At 48.8% G+C, this 19,822-nt stretch overlaps 1 protein-coding gene across 1 annotated transcript in view; it reads right to left on the reverse strand.

The window, feature by feature from the left end:
* LOC136962476 (receptor-type tyrosine-protein phosphatase U-like) overlaps window positions 1-19,574 on the reverse strand; it is a 45,316-nt gene extending 25,742 nt beyond the window's left edge. The window contains 8 exon segments of the mRNA XM_067256262.1: window positions 226-427; window positions 2,602-2,711; window positions 4,883-5,203; window positions 7,535-7,828; window positions 9,022-9,193; window positions 11,213-11,328; window positions 14,165-14,246; window positions 19,269-19,574. Of these exon segments, the coding sequence (XP_067112363.1) occupies window positions 226-427; window positions 2,602-2,711; window positions 4,883-5,203; window positions 7,535-7,828; window positions 9,022-9,193; window positions 11,213-11,328; window positions 14,165-14,246; window positions 19,269-19,574 (1,603 nt within the window).
* Window positions 19,575-19,822: the final 248 nt, after the last annotated feature.

Genomic DNA, 19,822 nt, shown 5'->3' on the forward strand with positions numbered 1-19,822 from the left:
GCTCCATGTGAAATTGCTCACATATTGTTGAAAGAACAGTAAGAGCCACCATTTATCAAGAATCCCCATAAAGGCTTGAATACAGCCATGTGAACACCTGGACATGGAAAACAACTTGAAGTGGCCCAAAATGATTCAGAGCAAACAATGAACTAAGTACTAAAAAGGTTTGCTGTAGCTTAACTGCTACCTGTGGGGTGAGAGTCCTCACGGCGGCCATTTTACCTGAGATGTTGGTGGTGATCTCGGTGAGGGCGGTCTGGCCGAAGCCCTTGGCGGTGCGGGCGCGCACGGACACCAGGTAGGTGGTGCCTGGGTGCAGGCCTGAGAACATGTGGTAGGTCTCGTTCCTCAGCTTGGACACGGTGCGCCGGGGCCCTGGCACGTTGATGCCGGGGTCGGACGACTCGATGCTCTGGTAGCTGATCTAGAAACAGGGGACGAGGAGAAGCCACCTCTCAATACCAGTCTGATCACTGCCGACCCAACCTGTTTCTGTATTTGTTCTTGTCAGTAAGTAAGTAAGTAAGACTTTATTTATATAGCACATTTCATTCAAGAATTGTAGCTCAAGGTGCTTTACATAAGATCAATAAAAACAATAATACAAGTGATAAATAATTCAAACAAAAATAAAAATCCCAATAAGATCTTTCAAGAGTTTTCAAGAGAGAAAACAACTTTAAAAAGTAGGAAAACCCTTTTGAGATAAAATTACTTCAATGCTTTGGTATAAAGGTAGGTTTTAAGCTGTCTTTTAAAAATGTCTAGAGTGTTTGCTTCTCTAATATTTATGGGTAATTTGTTCCATAGTTTTGGGGCGTAATTGACAAAGGTCAAATCACCAATCTTCTTATGACTGCTTCTGGTGACCTCTAATAGGCCTGCATTTGATGATCGCAGTGTTCTAGCTGGTGTATAGTTTATAAAGGAGAAAGGAGCAATATAGCTAGGTCCTTGTCCGTGTAGAGCTTTGTATGTGAGGAAAAGGACCTTAAAGTCAATTCTGAAGGTAACAGGGAGCCAGTGTAAAGTAGCTAGGACAGGACTAATGTGTTCTCTCCTTTTAGTTTTGGTTAATAATCTTGCTGCAGAATTTTGAATGAGCTGTAGTCTTTCAGTGGGATTGGATATTGCCTTGTCAGAACACGGGGGAATGATGTTACCGTTGCTAAATTCTTTAAGCTGGCATCAGGCGTGACAACAGAGAAACGCTGGGATCAGAACGAGGTGTTGTTATTGTTTCTGGTGCATGTGTTTTCCTGACATGGGGGCTGTTTGAATGCCGGGAGTCAGAGTTTTGACAAACGAGCAGCTTCTAGAAGGTGTTTCTGTGTCTCAGACAGGGCCTGCCAGCCCACCCACTGGCTGCCACCGCATGCTACCCGGAATGAGATCTGTCCGGTTGTCATCTGTTGCAGAGGCTCATGGTTTCTCTCTCTCTTCAATTCTCTCTCTTTCACCGTCCCTCGCTTTCGCTTTTTCTCTCTCTCTCTCTCTCTCTCTCTCTCTCTCTCTCTCTCTCTCTCTTTCGCTTTATCTCCACCTCTCTTTCCAATTCTCTCTTTCACATTCTACATTTTTCCCTTTTTCTCTCTCTCATATATTTCCCTCTCATCTGTCTCTTTGTCTCCCAATTATTTCTGCTCCAATCTTTTTTCTGCTTGACTCTCCCCGTCCATTCACCGCGCCTCCCTGCTCGGGGTGCTCCTCTCCTCTCTTCCCTCGCTCCCCTTCCTCTTCCTGACCACATCCACTCCGCCTTTACGCCTCTCTCCTGTCATTTTCTCCGCAATTTCAAAAGCATCACCCCTTTACTCTGCGCGTCTCCTGTCTGACTGTCTGCCATTTTGTTATTATCAGCAGGACTGCGCTTCTCCCCCTTATTCTCTCCTCCTTCTCTCCTCTCACCATCCACAGGCTCAGGCTCGCCTCTGCGAACCTTTCATTCTCCTCTTCAGCTTCAGACAGGCTTCTCTTCAAGCACCGAGACCCCCCCCCCCCTCCCAGCCCCCCCCCCCCCCCCCCCCTCCCAGCCCCCCCAAGTTAATACAGCCTCACACTCAATATCATTTCGGCTGCCCATCTGCCTCCCTGTCTCCCATTACTAAACAGACAGCTATTCAATGCAAGTCATCCTCTAATGTGCCTGACTTTCCCTGCACAAATATAATAATAGGCTATTGGATGTTATTTTTCTGTGTTGTGTGTGGGTGTGGAATGCCTGTATGTGCTTGTGTGTGTTCATCCACATGTTGTGTGTGGCGAGATACCAAAGTCTTTTTTTCATGTCATGTAAAGTGTAAAAACAAGTTGTAACCATAAGGGTGTCAATAAGTAATTAGAAACATTTAAAGTTGCCCCCACGTGAAGGAATCTCTCTGGAAAATACAGCATGCAATTAGAATGATCCTCCCGCATGTAATTACAGCCGCAGTCACATTAGCATAGGAACATTTAAATCCCATGAAGGATGAGGCGAACCAGGCTCCCCTCCCCTCTAATGACTGTGCTCCTGCAGGCTGCGGGTGAGCACAGCAAACACATCAGCCTCCGACAAGCACAGGTCGGGAGGGATCGTAATAACGCCTTTATTCCTACCTCATACTGTGTGATGAGGCCATTGGGCTCCACAGGCTCCTCCCACTTGAGGAAAATCATATCATCCAACGGGGTGAAGGTCAGGGACTCGGGTGCAATACCGCCAGGTACTAAATGACAGCGAGAGAGAGAGAGAGAGAGAGAGAGAGAGAGACATGCTTTATTGAAAAACTCAGACTTCCACCAACCATTCACCAGCACCCCTGGGCCAAAATGCCTTGTTTGGATGGACAGAAAAAGAAAGACAGTGACAGAAAGAGGAAGAGAGAAAAAAGGGACAGGGTGGCGGGGGGGGGGGGGGGGGGGGGGTGGTGATGGGGGGGGGGGGTCATACAGTAGCAGGAAAGTGATGAAAGAGTAGTTGAAGGACAGGCCAGTTTCCAGTCCAGAGGATACTGGCGTTGGACATAGCGGGCCTCCTCTATCTGATAACAGGGCCAAGGCTGGGAGGATGACAGTCCATTCTTCTTCTTTAGCACCACACTGACTGAAGAAAAACAGGGAAGAGAGCCAAAGAGCTACAGACAGAACATCCGTCTTTCATGGTGTGAAAGCTGCCCTGCCATTTTGTCGTCTGGGTGCCGCGTACAGCATTTTTTAGTACAGTGAAATGCCTGTTCTCATATCCCTCCCCTGGCTAGGGAGGAGCCAGACTCAGGGTGGGGGGGTTAGGGATAAGAAAGTAATAGAGCCCAAGAATGTGTGTGTGAATGACACTACGTACGAACGAACATACATACTGTACATTAATTCACAGTGTCTGTGCCTATGTGTGAGAGAAGGACACACAGGAAAAGAGTATGTCAGTGTGTGTGTGTGTGTGTGTGTGCATCAGGGTTAGGGTGTGTGTCCACACCAAGTTCTATCTGGTATGGTGTACTGGTTGCATGCGCTAGCTAACAAGCCTCCACACCCGAACACTCAGGTGGAGTGTAGCCCGTTCCTGCTCTCTCCAGAGCCCAGCTAACAGGATGTGTGTACCTCGCCAACCAGCCAAAGCACGCGTTAACAGGAAGCGGACGCCACCAGGCCAATTACAGCGGCTCTGTCCATGACAGGAGCTCTTACATTGACAGTCGGATTGGGGAACTGTCAAGACTGGCACTCAACGGATCAAGGGAGAGCGTAATGTATCCGCGCGACGTACGGCACCTTGAAAAACACATCTTGGGTACCTCTGTGATGGAGCCCTGTGTCAGTAATAGAGCCCAGGGGGGAAACATTGTGATTTGTTTATTTGTGTGACACTCCAATTCCCACTTGAAATCGTCGCCTCCTCAACCCGAAAAAAGGCCAAATGAAGACTGTGAGAGAGGCGGCATCTTCAGAGAGCGGAATGAGGCCGAATAAAATGAAGTAAATATCATTTGGCCTCCCTGGGTTACTGTTTCCCCATTTGTCTTTGCTGGCCTACAGACAGCGCCGTGCAGGTACCGATAATTAGGAGTCCTCTCTCAGTCTCTTTTTATCTGTCCTCTTTCTTCCGAAATTCAAGTGGTGCGGTTCAATTGGCTACAAAATGCACATTACATTCACAGCCACATTTGTATTCCCCAAATGCATTGGAAGACTTTCGCCATTTAGAGAAGCAATCAATTTGGCGCCGCACAGTGTTGCGCGTCCTCCCTATCTTTCTATCTCTCTCTTGTTCCCTTTCCCTCTCTCCTGGGTTAAGAATGGCTGTCAGCAACACTCTATTGTCAAATAAACAAACGCTGATTGTACAAGAGCATGCCCTTTCGACCCCCCTGCCCATTCAGTGTCCAGCAATTTGTATTAAATGCTTAATCTGTTCCTGTACACACACACAATAAAAAAAAAACATGAATACCAAGATAAGCTAAATCATTTCAACTTTTTTGCCCGGTGGCTATGACCACACTGATTAATTCTCCATTTGACTCTATTTAAATGGATGTATTCTGTTTAGTTATGCTGAGCCAGCTTATTTTGCGATTCAATATTTGTGTTTCAGTGTAATATGTGTAACTAGCGCGCAGTAATTAATTTCCTGTGTGACGAAACATGCTTCGCTTCCTATAGATAACCGTAGCAGAAAGTTATTTTCCTTCTGTTGACCCACTGCATCGTACGCAACGTGGAAGATACACGCGATTCGCACAACCCATTTACAACCATTAGACATTCCATGCTGCCTACTGCCTAGGACCACATGCTGCCGAATGGTATTCAAAAGCACAATAGAACATCGAGAAAACAGCGTGACGTCGGCTAGACGTTCACGGTGCATTGTGGGCGATGCGCGTGTTGGTCTACTCACTGTCCTCCTCAGTCTGGAAGGTGACCTCCCGACTCTCCTTCTTGCCCTCGGGGTTGGCCAGCGCCAGGCGTACGTGCACCGCCCGGAAGGGCGGCAGGTCTCGCAGGGTGAAGTGGGAGGTGTTGCGCTCCACCGACAGGCACTCGCGCACCGTGGCGTTGTTCCCGCTGCCGCCCCCTGCTGGCGTGGAGTAGCGGTAGCACAGGGACACCGAGTAGGTGTGGCAGCGCGTCAGGTTGTAGCCCAGGGGCTCCCACTGCAGGGCCAGCTGGCGGGGCTGGATCTCAGTGGACGTCAGGCCCCGCAGCGCACGCATGGGCTCTGGGGGGGGGGGAGGGGAGAGACAGAGGAGAGGGAGAGAGAGGGAGAGAGAGCGGGGGAGAGAGAGAGAGAACAGAAAACAGCAACGTTGATGTGAAGCAACCCTTTCTCGAACGGGGACTACAGCTTGTTACAGACGAAGGGGACCGAGCAGCCCTGGGAGAACGCGTCGGCGTCATCGCTTCCCTCGTCGCTTACTGTAAGTCGCCGCCGAGCCAACGGTGCTGGGCCGACCCTTCTGACGTGAGCTGGAATCAGCTAATTACTCCTGTCATGTGTGAAGCGCAACCCCACCTCCCTGCCATGCACATGTCCAGCCTCCAGAGCGCAGGGTTATTTCTGTCGACCCCTGGTGGGAAACCGGCTGGCGAGACACAAGAGGAGCAGAGGAACCCCTCGGCCAGGCACGCCAGCCAGTGGCACGGAGAGGAAAGACTGGAGACGGTGGGACGCGTAATTGTATGCTTGTGTGTATCGTATGCTTGTGTGTATCGTATGCTTGTGTGTATGGTATGCTTGTGTGTATGGTATGCTTGTGTGTATGGTATGCTTGTGTGTATCGTATGCTTGTGTGTATCGTATGCTTGTGTGTATCGTATGCTTGTGTGTATCGTATTCTTGTGTGTGTGTGTCTCGGGTTCTCCCCTCAGGCAGGGTGTGAGCAAGTCTGCTACTGCAGCTACGAAGGCTCCCCGAGATCCCGTTGCTCATCCTCATCAGAGGACCACAGCAGACATGTGCAACACACACACACGAGAGCCACCCTGCAGCTTGCCCAGAGAGGCGCAGTCATCCTGATTTGACTAAAGGGACAGGCCACAAGAAGGGGAGGGATGGGGGCAGAGTGTAAGTGTGTGTGTGCATGTGTGACTACAATTAGTTTTGATCCCTGCTGGCTCCTACTCCTTTCCTCCCAGCGTGCCACAGTAAACCTGCGTGTCAGCGAGCAGATCAAGCATCCAGCCTCGCTGCCCCGTGACCAGGCTAGATCTCACTCACCAGCCCAATCAGAGCTCTGCAGCCCCTGGCTCCAGGGTCACCTCTGGTGGACACACAATCTCAGCCTGGAGGGAGGGAGGGAATGAGGGAGGAAGGGGGGAATGAGGGAGGAAGGGAGGGAATGAGGGATGGAGGGAGGGAATGAGGGAGGGAGTCATCTCTGAGTCAGGGTGGTGGGTTAAGAGGGATCATGCAAGCAGACGGATTGCAGCTCATGCACGGCCGTCAGTCCTGCCCACAGAGCGGCCGGCGATCGTCACGCGGCCAACCAGGCGACCGCTAATCCCCGCGGCGCTGCTCCCGGCGTGATCGGCCCCGCGTCTCATTCGCACCCCAACCCCTTCGCTTTCCTCTCCTTCCCGGAGATCATTGAGGACTTGACGGGCAGGCGACGTTACTCTTCCGGCTGCTTCATGGGGAGAAGGTGGTAGAACATCTCTCCCTGCCAGAGCACACCTACTCTTTTCATCAAAGGAAGGAGATGAATCACAGCCCCTCGCTGTGCGCCAGTCATGCAAAGCACACAGAACCCCGGGAAACAGACGGCGTCTGACGAGCATGGCTCTGTCTCTGTGCCGCGACGGGGGGAAAAAGGAATCAAGTTTGCACACCAGACCCAGAGGGGACCCGCAGCCTTGCATCTGGGCGTGGGGAGCGGCCAGAGTGTGTGTGTATGTGTGTGTGGAGGGGGGTGGGCTTGGTGACAGAGGGGTGTTCAAAGATTGTGACAGCTGACAGGGCTTCCTGTGGTCGTACCTGACAGTCATAGGCGGAAATCCCGGGGGGGACAGGGGGGGACACGACCCCCCCATCCTGGGGAAAATATGATTTGTCCCCCCCAATAAATCACTGTAAACATAACTATGTAATTTCAATAATATTAATAATACGCAATGAAAGCGCTTTGCTGATTATGGACACAGTGGCACTTTTTTAATGTGCTGTGTGTTACAGCAGTAATTTTGGTGTCCCCCTCAGGAATTGCTCTTGAGGAAATTTAATATAATTGTCCCCCCCAAAGTTGATAGCAGATTTTTGCCACTGCTGACAGTGTCAGGCAGTTTGTTCCATACACAAACATGGACGGGAGATGGGTGTGTGGCGAGAGGGGTTTGTGTGTGTGTGTGTGTGTGTGTGTGTGTGTGTGAGGAGGAGAGGGTAAGGGAAGCTGCTAGACACGGACATCTGCGCTGCAGATTCCTCTTGAAAGGTAGGTACTTACATGTCAGTATCAACAGGCTTTCAAGGTATGGAGGAGCTGAAGAGTAGCTTTCAAACTGACACAGCAAGTTGATGACCCCTCTCCCTTCCCGCCCCTCCTCGCCCTCTCACCTGCACACTTTGTCCTGCTGATCAGGGGGGGTCCGGGCGCCCCCGTGCCCCCCTCCCCCGGCCTGGTGAGAAGCACGCTGATGCGGTACTCCGTGTCCGGCTCCAGGTGCCACACCTTATAGGTCAGCGATCCCACGCCATGGGTCTCGGTCCAAGGCGATTGGCTGGCGCGGTACTCGATCTCTCGGCGGATCACGGGCCCGTCCCCGACGATGGAGTTGGTGTTGAGCTGGATGATTAGGTAGGTGGGGCCCGCACGGAGCAGCTGGGGGGGGGCGATGGGCGTCGGGGGCACTGACACGGGGCACACAGAGGCCACGGGGTTAAACCAGGGCTAACAGGAAGTCTCTCTAAAAGGCTGAACTCATTTGCTTCTTTTTCCTTTAGTGATTGGCTGTTTTGTTTGTCGATTGGTTTACCTGAGAGATAAGAGTAAGAGCTCATCACGAGGACATTATCAGCTGAGGACTAAAGACGTAAATGAGTTCTCACAGCCTTTTGTTATGGACTTGTTTACCTGCGCGACTAATTAAAACATGTTGCTCGGTGAGTCTGCATTTGGATGAGTCGAACACTTCTGACTGCCCACAGAGTGCTCTGTGGCACAAGGCTTCCCAACAAAGCCCAGTCAAGGACTGCATGTCGCCCTTTGGTTTGAAATGTTGAACGAGCCCTTTGAATAAGCTCCAAGCATTGACTAAAAAAAATTCAGAGAAATCTTTTAATCACGTCAGACTCTGCACAGAGAGAGGCACTTGAATGGAACAGAGACTTAATTCTGACCATAACGAAGCAGAATAAGGGCTTATTTGCATGAATGATTGCATGAGTAATTCCGCCCTTTCAGCAGAGAATAGACCTATGATTGAGTAATATGACCCTAATCAACTAAGCAAAATGTTGTTTGTGAAACACGTGTGGAGGAAGAAAAATAACACGTATTTAACTGGATAGGTTTACAGAACAGAAACACATACATACAATCTGACTACCACATACCTAATAGAGAAAACACTCATTGCATATTGCATATCTGTTTCTGCGGAGTTTGTGTCAGGAAGACTGAATTTAAATAAATTAGCACATATGTATATTGTATGCAGGTGTGTGTGTGTATGTTTGTGGGTGATTGCACATAAACAAAATTAATTATTGAGATTTAAAGAGATTAAAGAGAACATTTGGATGAAGTCTCCCAGTTGCAAACCCTGTACATGTTTGTGGGTGTGTATATGTGTGTGTGTGTGTGTGTGTGTGTGTGTGTGTGTGTGTGTGTGGGAAGCGGTGTAGTACAAGAAGTTGTACAGTAGTCAGGTGGGGGCTGGACTGCTGGTTTCTATAGTGTAACGGGAGGGTAATATGTGTGAGTGCTACCAGTTCACTATGGTGAACATATGGACTGGTTGTTTGGGGTGTGTTTGTTGGGGTGAGGAGTGTTCCCCTGTAGGAGCGAGCGTGGCGCGCTGTGGCGAGGGGCCCTCCCCTACCTCGTACGATCAGCTCGCCAAAGTTGGAGACGGCGGCGCCTCGAGTGGACTGGGTGACGCAGCGGTACAAGTCCTGCTCGCCGCGCTCCGCCTCCACCTGGAAGGTCGCCATCAGCCGCTTGTGGCTCAGCCGCACCACCGAGGACGCCGTCACCACAGCTCCGTTGCGGCGCTGGCACACACCACACACACATACGAACACACATGCACACACAAAGAGAGACAATAGAACAGTGGTCAAGCGAACTGACCTGCGGTCAGGTAAACACGTTGAAATCGGAATATCTGCCAGGCATAAGTAGTGCGATTGTACTTGTGTACCGATGTGTGAGAGAGAAAGAGACACAAAGACAAAGATGGGAGCAATGAGGCGTGTAGGTGTAGAGTAAGGGAAATATAATGAATACATTATAAATGTCACCCCAAAAAAACAGTTGGCGTTGTGTCACCGGTGACAGAGGCCACCCAGCAGGTGATTCCACTGACAGAAAGTGCTGGATGTCAACTACTCATTGCTATCTGCGCTAATGTGCCACGGCTGACAACCGCCACAAGGTGTACAAGAGGAAATGGGAAATTGGACAGCTAGCCGAGTTCAGATGTTCCTTGTGCGAGCTACATGCTGCTAGCTCTTGGAAAAGCAAGGTATTGTGTAGCTGTTTCTGTTTCACTCTCTTTCTAGTCATACATAAGCGGATTTGACATCCGGATGTTCATGTTGTTTTAGCACGATTTAACGAAGAGAGCAGATTTCAGATATGCTCTGTAAGGATAATGTATCATAAAGCCAGAGATTATTGCCTCCAAAAGCATTTTTATTTTATTTCCACAACGAAATGAATCGACTTCAGTTTCAATGTGATTGTGCATCGGCCGTAAATAATGTTTGACTAGATTTCCTTTCCTCTCTTTTTTGGCTCTTTGAATCCACTAACACATATATGACGTGTGTGTGCTTACTGTTATGCCACAGACCATCATATTACAATTATGCTCACCTCCCTCTAGTTTAAGCAAACAGACAAGCCCATAAACTGACAGGTAAAGTAAATAAATCCCTAAATTGGCCTCACTGCCAATAAGACCCATATTATGGAATAATTATGCATTTCTGTGATAATGAATTCTACTCCCAATTGAAAACAAACATGTTGACGTTGTCTGAGATCTAAACAGTATCCGGAATAGAACCCTGTGATGGAGGACAAAAGACACCAAGGAAATAACACTAATTGAATGAGAAACCTTATGCAAACAATTTGTTTGGACTATCTAAACAGGGGAGCGCGAGGAGAAATAAATCACATGAATCCAGGGAGATCTCTGCCAAGGAGATCAAAGAGAATCCAGCAATTAGCAGGCTCACAGAACACAAAATAGCTACGATCAAACACACCCCTGCACAACAAATGGAGAAACAGAAGGCAATAATGGCTAAGAAATCTTCATTTCTGCTGCTCCAAATGCTCAATATCAATCAGCATATAAGGTTATGAGTAAACACAAATACAAGTAGGAGGTAGGTGGACATGGTCCCTTGGCCCTGATAATGTGCTATGCTGGCAGACCATTCAGATAATTACCCAGACCAGCATTATGTGCACTAGACTAATGTCTGAGAAGTGCTCACTTCTGAGAACACAGTTTTCACACAAAGGTTTTGACACCTCTCGCTCGCTCATGTGTGTAAAAGAGAGTAGATCAAATGTCATGGTTTTGAACGCTTCTAGATGCGGGGGCTGCACAAGGCTTCAATAAAGAGGAAGATAAGTGCAAACTGAGAAAAACACAGGGGACAGAGCAGCCAGCCATACCACCATCTCATTTGCGCAGAACCTTCTCTCGGCTTCTAACATCTCGAAAGCACTTAGATGTGGTAGCTTCAAGGACAAGGAAAACGTAGAGGCACACACAGTTGATTTCTGAGGACTAATATTAGTTTTAAATTCACCACAGAGAAGATGGAACTGTTTATGTGTGTATGAAAGGCTTTTATACAGATGACAAGGCAAGAGTATCAGCATGCAAATCAAAACAAAGGAAATTCATTCATTTTGTAAGAGCTAAACCTTCCAATAAAAGGCCCTTCCATGTCAAGGCTCAGGAATAGAAGTTCATTATGATATGCCCTAAGGCAATCCTACATTCATATATCATCCTCATAATCCTTTCCTCTTCGGATCTCGCTCACCTCCAGCAGGAAGGGCTCCTCCTCGCCAGTCTTGCCCGTCGCGACACACTGGAAAGTGGCATTCTGCCCGGCGTTCACCTCCACATCACCCAGCCGAGAAAAGTGGGGCACCTTGTCTGTGGACAGGACGGACAAGCACACACGCACTGTGACTACAGCATGTCTGCATCAGCTTATCATCATCATCGATACAGCGCTGCACATATATACAGGGAACACACACACACGTACATGTGCACACACCCGTGTACGCATGCACACGCACGCACACAAAGATGCGTGTCTTCAACCTCAACAACAGCACAAACAGAAGGCAAAGACTTTCATTTGCCCAAATACAGTGCGGTGTGATTCAACCTATGCTCTCAAGAACTCAAGCACAACATAACTGGATCCGTACTGCGCTCTACCCCTGCCTAATCACAGCATTTACCTCAGGATTAACCACAGGAATGGAATTTCAGAGCAGAATAAAATGCTGTGCAAGAGGAAGAGGGCTTAGCAAAAGGAACATCTGGAGTATTTGTAATTACGGTACCTCAAGAAAATGGGGGAAAGCGACTACTGTAGAGAGGGTGAGAGGATCCCCCAGTTATCACAACAGCACAGTATGACTGAATCAAAGTATTACCATCCAATAATCAGCTTTTTTTGCACCTAGCTGTCCAGTTGTGAGTCATGTGATGGCATATTTCCAAGGCTGCGTCTCAGGAGAGTGGTTCTGTATGAACAACAGTACACTACAGGACATGCCACTCTGGAACGGTTGCATTTGATACAACAAGGCATTCACACAACGATTAAGGCAGTCAACTGAAACGTTAGGGATTTGAAAGGCAGCTTCGTAACGTCTGCCGACTGTGACTGAACGCTAGTGGCATGTGACTGATGTCATGTGACCGAGGGCCTTCCACCTGTGTTGGAAGGAGCCACAGACACATCTGTCCTCCCTCCCTCCGCACACCTGACACCCCAATAATGAGTCTCCATGGAAACGGACATCTGGCAGCGAGCGGGATGATAGAGATGGCCTCTCTGTCCCCCCCACCCCACCCCTTGTTCATCTCCTTCTTTCTCTGCCTTCTCTTCTGTCCCCCCCTCCAGTGAGCATGGACAGGGAGCAGCCTGTCTTCTAATTGATTTCTGCAGGTGGCTGTCAAGCCCCAGACTTGTCTTTTGTGTTTCATGCAGAATCCATATTGTTTTATAGGTCCCCATTACCCATTAACATGAAACACACACAGAACTGTGATCAGTAAGTTTCCTGCATAATTGTGGCCCATCTGTTAACTTAGTTGTCATTCGGGTGCTTAACACTACTTATGCTAAAGGAACTTTTAAATGGGCAGAGAATTCGCTTGATTCTGAAACGTGTTTGGAATAAAGATTGTGACTGGAGGAAGTGTGGGATATGTGCTGCACATGAGACAGGCAGCACTTGATCTCTGAATGTGTGTGTGTGTGTGTTTGAGAAAGAAAGTGTGTGTGTGTGTGTGTGTGTATATGTGTGTGTGTGAAAGAGACAGACAATATACATTATACACATTTGAGTGTGTGTTTGAGGTCAAAGAATTGTGTGTGTGAAAGAAACGAGACCGATAGATATCCTGCATATTTGAGTGTGTGGTGTTTGAGAGTGTCTATGTGTGTAGTGTGGTAGTGTGTGTGGGCGCGCGTGTGCGCATCAGAGAAAAGTAGCACGGAAGCCCCTGGCAGGCACTGCCGCTCCTAATGAGAGTGCTGATTATTTAATGGGGACGGCAGGGGCCCAAGTGCTGCCATCTGCACCAGGGCCAAGAGGAGCCCCAGTCCCATGCAGGGGGCTCCCAACTACCACAGCACCCAGCAACCCATCCCTAGTCACCATGGAAACCATACGGCCACTCCTCCATTTGTGGTTACACAGTCTAAATGCTAAAAGTTGGAAATTAGATTAACTGAGAGAAAAAAATTCAAATTGAAAAGTGAGGGGAAAAAAGAAAGCCGGCTTGTTTTAGAGAGGTTTACGAGGGTTTCAATGTGAGTTTTCCTTCGAGGACTCTGGCTTCTGAATGATTTATTAGGGTCTGGCTATTTTTAAGAGGCTGTAAAAGCTCTCCCAGTTTCATGAGCTCATAAACGCCCTCCATTACCATTCATTAACATTTTCCCGCAGTTCCGATCCTCAAACAGGGTTATAATCTCACTGAGAGCCAGCATGGGGGCTCAAGACCGCGCGCCGAAATCCGTTTGTCTACAGGCATCACTGATGTCCACCACCGGCCAATGTCAGCAAAGTCGAAAAAATCCGGGGTCGTCCTGTCTGTCACAGTTCCCAAACTGAGCTAATAGGCTTGCGGACTGCAGCTGAGACTTGGAGGGAGAGAGTGAGGTAGAGACAGGGAGAGAGGCAGGTCACAGACGGACGGAGGGAGGGAGGGGGGATACGGATATAATAGGAAATTACACCCCCCCAAAAAATCTTGCTATGATGTGGCATTAAAGTGTGGCTCCTCTTATTCGTGGACGGAGTGAAATCAAGAGGAAAAAAAAATCGCTTGGTCGCCCATAACTGCACATTAGCTTTGAGAGAGCGGCACAGGGAATCCGTGAGTGCAGCCATCAAGAGGAAAGGTCAGAGCGCCAAAAGGACTCCACCGCTGTGCCGACGCACCTCCTGGAGATGCCAGGCTCCACGCTGACGGCCGCCCGCCCGCCTGCCTCACAGTGTGCTCTTCCTCAGCAACTTCTGGGAACAGATCGGCCTCCCCCCCTCTCCGACCAGCCCGCTGAGACCGGGCTCTGTCCGGGGGTCCCCTCCGCCCCCTCGCCCCTGGAGGACGGCGAGACTCCCCGCTCCCCGTAAAGGTCAGTGGTGAAGTGGTGGAGGAGGAGTAGGATGTGGAGGAGGAGGGCTACTTACAGCAGGGGTAGTTCAGCAGCAGGATGTGGAGGAGGAGGAGGGATACTTACAGCAGGGGTAGTTCAGCAGCAGGATGTCGTCCAGAGCGATGTAGCCCCGCCGCTCGGCCGAGACGGTTGCCTCAAAGACGATCTGTGGGGAGACAATGGAGAGGTGACTCAGACAGGCAGGGTTTGGACAGAGGCTGCATGACAAAGGCAGACAGACAGGCGGGTAGGCAGGCAGACAGACTAGGCTACAAATAGACAGGCTGGCAGACAGGCGACATACACAGATATACAGAAAGGCAGACAGACAGACAGAATTAATCTGTTAACTCGATCAAAGCTCTTTCTTCTTTGAATACCCCAGGTCTCCACCACAGTAGTGGAAGCCTGTTTGAAGCGCATCAGTAAGGTCGGATCGCGTCTCATATCATACGTTGCTTCATCTCTGTCCTCCTCTGCATCCCTGCTCTCTAGAACACTCACGGCTCTGTATGAAGAGAACCCACAGGAGTCCTTGAACACAGCCCAAATCTCTGCTCACTCATCCAAATGAGTCTGCCTCATGCAGAGCACCAAAGTGAATCAGCATCCCTCCCACAGAGCACCCTAATACATCTGGATCTCACTACTCTCATTACATGAAAACTGACCCATATCGTCAACACTTTTCAGCCTTCAACTTAACAAATGGAGGATTTAGTTCCACTGTGTTCACAGCGAGGAACCAAAGTTTGGACCTACAGTAAGATTACTGGTGTATGTGTGTGTGCAGCGTGTACGTGTGAGTGTGAGTGTGTGTGTGTGTGTGTGTGTGTGTGTGTGTGTGTGTGAGTGTGTGTGTGAGTGTGTGTGTCAGTGTGTGTGTGTGTGTGCTAGCTCTACTTCGCCCACCCACCCTGTGAGATATCTGTGAGTGACCACTGGACAGTCAGAATCCACTATCATGTGCTCAGGCAAGCGTTGCATCTCGGTGTTGACAATACATCAGGCTGTAAGTGCTCAGGGCAAGATCGATAGCTCACAAGGTCTCCACAGATGGATACAGGCCCAGGCTTTCTATCTTGTAATTTATTTTTATTTTTAATTCTTATGTGAGGCCATTAGAGGCATCCAGACGATTAACTTCTCAATTCATCACACGCCGACATACTGACCAGAATTGATTCACTCAGTTTCGCATCTTGACCCTCTCCTCATTAGAGCCCTGTGCATCTTCCCTCACTCAGATAAACTGTGTGTGTGTGTGGGGGGGGGTGGGGGGGGGGGTGGGAAGTCTTGTTTATGTATTTGTAGAGACAGAAACAAAGCGAAACTAAGTATAAAGTCTAGCCTTCCGTGTTTAGACATTGAGGCATCTAATCTAAAACCTCTTTCATAGTACAATGAACCAGAACATGATCTGCATGTTCTACATGTCAGAAACATTCATATTAAACCTCTTACAAACGTTATTTGTTGTTACGCTCCATGCAAGACCGTTTTAGCAAACAATGGATTGTTGCATTTAGGTACAATGGGAATTCAATGGCGCGAAATTTCACTCGCGTTTTGTGTAGGGACTCCAAGAAAATATATCTGGAAAAATAAGTTCCTTAAGTCGCATTCACTAGTGCACCATAAACAAAACCTGATCGGAATTCTTTACGAAGTGTCTGTTTCTGGTGTTCGGTTCAATTCACCCCTTGACCCACATGGCCCACAGTGATCCGTGAGCACGTGTGAGCCCCTTCAAACCTGCCTCCCACCCGTGTTACAGCCGTGTTGTTCTGGGGGAGTGAAAGTGAGAGAAAGCAGAGGCCCATGCAACAGCATAGCTTCTGCTTTCGGCAGTCATGGTGGGCCCCGATAGCATCTTTAATATTTTATAGCAAGCAGCCTCCCCCTCCACCCCCACCCTCTCATCTCCAATACCCATCCCAGAAAGAAAAAAAAGAACAAAATCAATTGCAGCACAGAAACCGGGGGATTCTTCAAATGAAAATATCGTCAGTTCAAGGTGATGTCAGTCTTCCTTCCTCTCTCTGTCTGCCTCCTCTCCCTTCAGCAACAAGACGAGCAAGCTAAACCAACAAGAAACTGTGGGATGCAAACGCGGCAGAGGTGGAAATCTAAAGCTTGGCTTATTGATACGAGAAGATTGCTGTCTCTCAGCCCGTTAGCCCATTTCACCAGCACAGAGTAGGGAAAGGAATATAGGAATAAACAGGAGAAAACAAGATCACATATAGTGTGCTGTCAGGAAAGCTAGTGGAGGAGGGATTTATTTTTGGAGAAGAAAATAATAATCTTTGTGTATTTGAACATGAGTCCTCTGCCTCATCTTCCATTTGTCTCATAAAATGCAATGGTGCAGAAAAGATGGTGTCCTAAAGTTTAGCGTACACTGACATAATGTTCCCTGCTCCCACAAAGTAAAAACATAAAACCAACAGTCTCTGTCTAGCTGGCGTTAAAGGGATTGCAATAAAAATGAGGATTTGCAGAGTAATTAATATTTCTGGCTTCTGGTTTTCACGAGGGCACAGAAGGAGTTACTTATGCCTGAACGGGAATGATAAAGCGTACAGTTTTCAACATTGACACTATCGATCTCGACAGACAGTTTAATTAATTTAACAACTTCCAGTCATTTGCAAAAATGTGTTGAGCAAAAATTGATGCAATGTTCTGTTAATTGATCTGTTTTGTTAATAAAGTGGACTGAGGCAGACACTATTGATTGATATTGGCTCTGGAGCAGTAAACTCTGTAAATATAGGACCTGTGATACTGCAGTCAGGTCAAACAAGATCATACCTAAATGCCGCTGTACGGGGTGGTAGAGACACAAGTGAAAACTGACATCATGAGATAAACAGAGGCCGAAAGGAAAGGCAAAATTATGCTAAAGGGCAGAGGAAAATAATCAGAGAGAAGAAATAATGAGGAGAGCAAGAAGCGAGGGATGTCTGGCTGTTCTCCACGTCCCCTGTTCTCCATCTCCTAAACCCCAAGCTGTTCGAAGTTTGCAGAGGCTACATTGCAACCAGACCCTATGGATATTTACATCTTTGAAAGGAAAGCAAGCTTTTGTCATTTCAGTTAGATGGACAGCAGTGTCACTAGCAAACCTATTTAGTGGGCCAACTATTTACACCATTTTAATGGAGGATCTTAGATATTAAAAACCCTTACCTAAGCCTTATGGTACATCTCCTGACAACATATTTTACTGCCAAACATTTAATAGGCTGACACTGTTCACTTACTGCAGATATAGAAACCGTGTGATGTAGATAATTAACACTCCGTTAAAAGTCCTTAAGAGTGTTATGGTTCTATGAAGAGACACCATTGTGGATAAGGTGCTTTCTATCTCTCTGCCTACTTCAATACCTCAGATCTTTCTCCAGTGCTTTTTTGACTCCCCAGGGGACCAACGGATTTACATCTGAACTCCCTCTCTGTCCCCCCCCCTTTCTCTCTCTCTCTCTCTCTCTCTCTCTCTCTCTCTCTCTCTCTCTCTCTCTCTCTCTCTCTCTCTCTCTCTCTCTCTCTGTCTCTCTCTCGTGCGGTTGCTGCCGCTCTCCCTCTGTGCTCACCCTGTCTTGTCTGTCCCTGGCTTCTCCTCGGGGCCCGAGGGACCTGATCAGATTGCCGGGCCCGATGGACAGTGATCCTTATCTGTGGGATGGGATGAGCGCTGGGCTTTGAGCCATAACAGTGAGTGGTGGAGTGAGAGGATGCACAGGGGGAGAGATAGAACGAGGGGGTGCGGGAGAGAGAGATAGAGGGGTAAAGAGTGAGAGAGAGAGACTGAAGAGAACATGGCAGAGGGATCCGTAGAGCCCCGCCTAAGGGCTCTTGTCCCCCTTCACGATGTAGTCACACAGGCCCCTTCAGGGCAGGATTTAAGGTCCTCGTTCCCCCTCTCTCCTGCCTTCTCCCTCTCTTCGTCTCCCTCATCTGTTCAGCTTAACGGTGGCTGCCTCATTACCTGCAGCCGATCCCGTCCACCTACAGTACACGGGACAAACAAAGAAGTCCGTCCCGAGTCTGTCTTGTCTAGTCGTCGGGGGAGAGAGAGAGAGAGAGAGAGAGAGAGAGAGAGAGAGAGAGAGAGAGAGAGAGAGAGAGAGATAGAGAGAGATAGAGAGAGAGAGAGATAGAAAGAGAGAGAGAGATAGAGAGAGGAACACAGTCCCGTCTTCATTTTCACTTCCATAACACCCCGGCAGCTTCAACACGCACCATCCGGGTGGTGAGTTACAGCGCTAATGCATTTCTCTTCCGTTGACCCCAATTGGCGAGCTTTGTATCCGATATCGCATTTCAGCCCCATTTCGAATCCCCCCCACCCCCCCGCTCCGTTGTCCCGGAGTGTTGACGTCCCCCCGCACCTTCCGCTCCCGCCCTCCCTCCGTCCTTCTTTCTTCTTCCGTCTTTTCCTCCGCCCGAGAGAAAACGGTACAGTGACCGGCGGCTGACACTTTTGATGTTGCCGCAGAGCGAGGGGAGGAAGGATCCTGTCTCTGGATCAGGTGGGCTGTTTCACGAAGCTTCGGGAAATGCAGAGCCTGAGGATGCTGAAGAGCAGGCTGTCCTCATTGATCCACGTGGCCTAATCTCATTAACTGCCTCTTGATTTATTGAGATGGGCCCAGAGAGGACCAAGGTTACAGAAGCAAACTCTCACACCCCCCCCCACACACACACACACACACAGCGTGAGGGTCACATGGAATTGAGGTCAATTGACTGCTCAGCCCAGCCACACTCCCACAATCCCTTACACCAGCCATCGGCTTCTCATTAAGTGGCTGTTTTTGGAGGTGGGGATGTGGGGAACCGGATAAAAGACAGGAAAAATGCTGTGGTATAAATCATGGTCGATAATGAGGTGAAGCTAGGCTGCGTTCCCCCTTGTCAAAGACCTACAGGCAACACAATGGAGATAATAACACACCATCAAACCAACGCCCGCAAAACAAAGAGATATTGATTACCATCTCGCCCCTTTGCTGAATGAACCCATAAATACACATAGGACGCGAGCGCCATAAACAAAACACCGCAATTATAATGCCACCGAGTCACTATGATGTATCGAGGCACGTAGTCCTGCACCACAACATCGTGACATTCGTGCTGTAAACAACAGACTCGGAGCGTTAGCGCTAGCGCTCACCTGGTATTCGCTGGGCCAGAACGTGCTGATGGCTAGCTCCACCTGATGCCACTGGCGGCCGTGGGAACCGGACACGTTCCACACGGCACTTCCCCTCGGACCGCCGTTGACCCGGATGTAGATCTGCAGGTCCCCGGGGCTGTGTCCGTCACGGCTGTACAGGAAGTAGCTGAACTGGATGCAGTGTGTGTCGTTCTCGCTGAGAGGCCTCAGCAGCAGGTGCCCGCGCTGCCCCGTGGCATGCTGGGAGGAGTTGACCATCATGAAGGACCCTGGGGGAAGAGAGAGGAGAGAGCTCTTTAGCATACAGCTCTTTTTTAATCATCTCGCGTCGTGGAAAGCGATTCATTGACAAACATCATACAAAACGGGTATGTTTCTGTTCAGATAGTGAAATAGCAAACTGTTATGCTACTGTTTTTTAACCATGAATAAACTGTGTATTCATGCAATCAAGGATGCAATTGGCCTCTGCGTTGTTTTGAGAGTATCAGCCAGTACATACTATATATGTGGCCTGTTTTGCTCAAATCCAGGTGTGTAGTCTGAGTCTG

Source organism: Osmerus mordax, chromosome 18, assembly GCF_038355195.1.
Source record: "Osmerus mordax isolate fOsmMor3 chromosome 18, fOsmMor3.pri, whole genome shotgun sequence".
In the NCBI taxonomy this organism is placed as follows: domain Eukaryota; kingdom Metazoa; phylum Chordata; class Actinopteri; order Osmeriformes; family Osmeridae; genus Osmerus; species Osmerus mordax.